Raw genomic sequence first — 1,292 nt, 5'->3', positions numbered from 1 at the left:
TTACCATCTAAACAGAAAATTAATTTAGAAACAAATCAACACAGTGGAAAAATTACCTGTTTTTTCAAGGATTTGGCACATTTGGCACAATACCACACAAGGCGGGGATCATTAACATCTTGGTCTGTGACGGGAGGCTTGTGGCACTCCTGGTGGTACAGAGAGTGGCATTCCTGGCATTCCACAAGGCGATTGCGTGGGGTCACCTCAAAGCTCCTGTGGAAGATACATGAGAATGATATTAGTTTAGGATAAAATATGTGAATCTTGGATTAGAATGCTAGCAGATAATGAAATCAAGGTAGGTTGAGGGAAGTATAACACATCTAAAACCACTCTTCAGCGACTTTTACCACAACTGACTTCCATTAAAATATACAGGAAAACTCTAAGCTGCATATTTACATATTTCACTTACTTGCAACAGTGCAGTTGATGCCATCCATTATCTCCATAGCGATGTCATTCATATCAGTATCCGATTCACTCTCGTCTGATTTGCGGCTCCGGGATGAACTCTCTGATTTAGTGAGGTGTTGGAGATGGAGTGTGGGATTTGAAGGCACTCGGAGAGTCCAAACGTGGTCTCTTGGCCCCTAGTCCATCATCATCACGCATCTGTAGCTAAAATAATTTTGCTATCATTCCTCTTTCACTTGGGAAAAAGTATATTGCAAGAATGTACACTCATATAAATGCAAACTCATACACATAGGCAGGTATACATAAACAAAACAATAAAAAACAACAAAGCTATCATTACATTTATCTTCCTTTCCATATCCTTCTTGATTTCTTCTCGTTTAGACAGAGAGACTGGAATTGGACTTCCTGGCTTGGAACGTGGAATGGGTGATTCCCTCCGCAAGCTGAATGAATCCTACAATTAAAAAGAAACATGCGATGAATAAAATTACAGAAATGTGTGCAGATGAATTTTCTAACAAAATTCAAATAATTTAAAGTCAAGATACATAAATAATAACAACAAAATTCTGTAAAGTTGATAATATATGGTACAGAGTTCTCGAAAGCTTGCTATATTTCTTCACCAATTCCATTATCATTATTATTAACACATTCATGCCAGACGGAATCTGTTCTTCAGATGACACACTGGGCCTTGACGGGTAGCAACTATCCAAGCCACATGCATTCGAGCCTGCTCTGTATGTTGTGTGCCAAGCAGTTCTCTTATTTGGTACAGACTGCAGTTGGTGAGCAGGTACAGCTCCTTAAAGTAGGTTTAGTCTATAAAAGCAGGGAGGGCATGTACATACATGTCATATCTG

The 1,292-nt window shown here is 39.0% G+C and overlaps 1 protein-coding gene across 1 annotated transcript in view; it reads right to left on the bottom strand.

Moving 5' to 3' along the window:
* The window catches only part of LOC119593602 (integrator complex subunit 12-like), a 3,987-nt gene that overhangs the window by 2,173 nt on the left and 522 nt on the right, over positions 1-1,292 (bottom strand). The window contains 5 exon segments of the mRNA XM_037942557.1: positions 57-213; positions 415-531; positions 533-624; positions 764-880; positions 1,080-1,234. Of these exon segments, the coding sequence (XP_037798485.1) occupies positions 57-213; positions 415-531; positions 533-624; positions 764-880; positions 1,080-1,234 (638 nt within the window).

The sequence above is a fragment of the Penaeus monodon genome, chromosome 32 (assembly GCF_015228065.2).
Source record: "Penaeus monodon isolate SGIC_2016 chromosome 32, NSTDA_Pmon_1, whole genome shotgun sequence".
Lineage (NCBI taxonomy): Eukaryota > Metazoa > Arthropoda > Malacostraca > Decapoda > Penaeidae > Penaeus > Penaeus monodon.
Note: the sequence above shows the minus strand (reverse complement) of the source record. Positions and strands in the feature narration are given on the sequence as shown.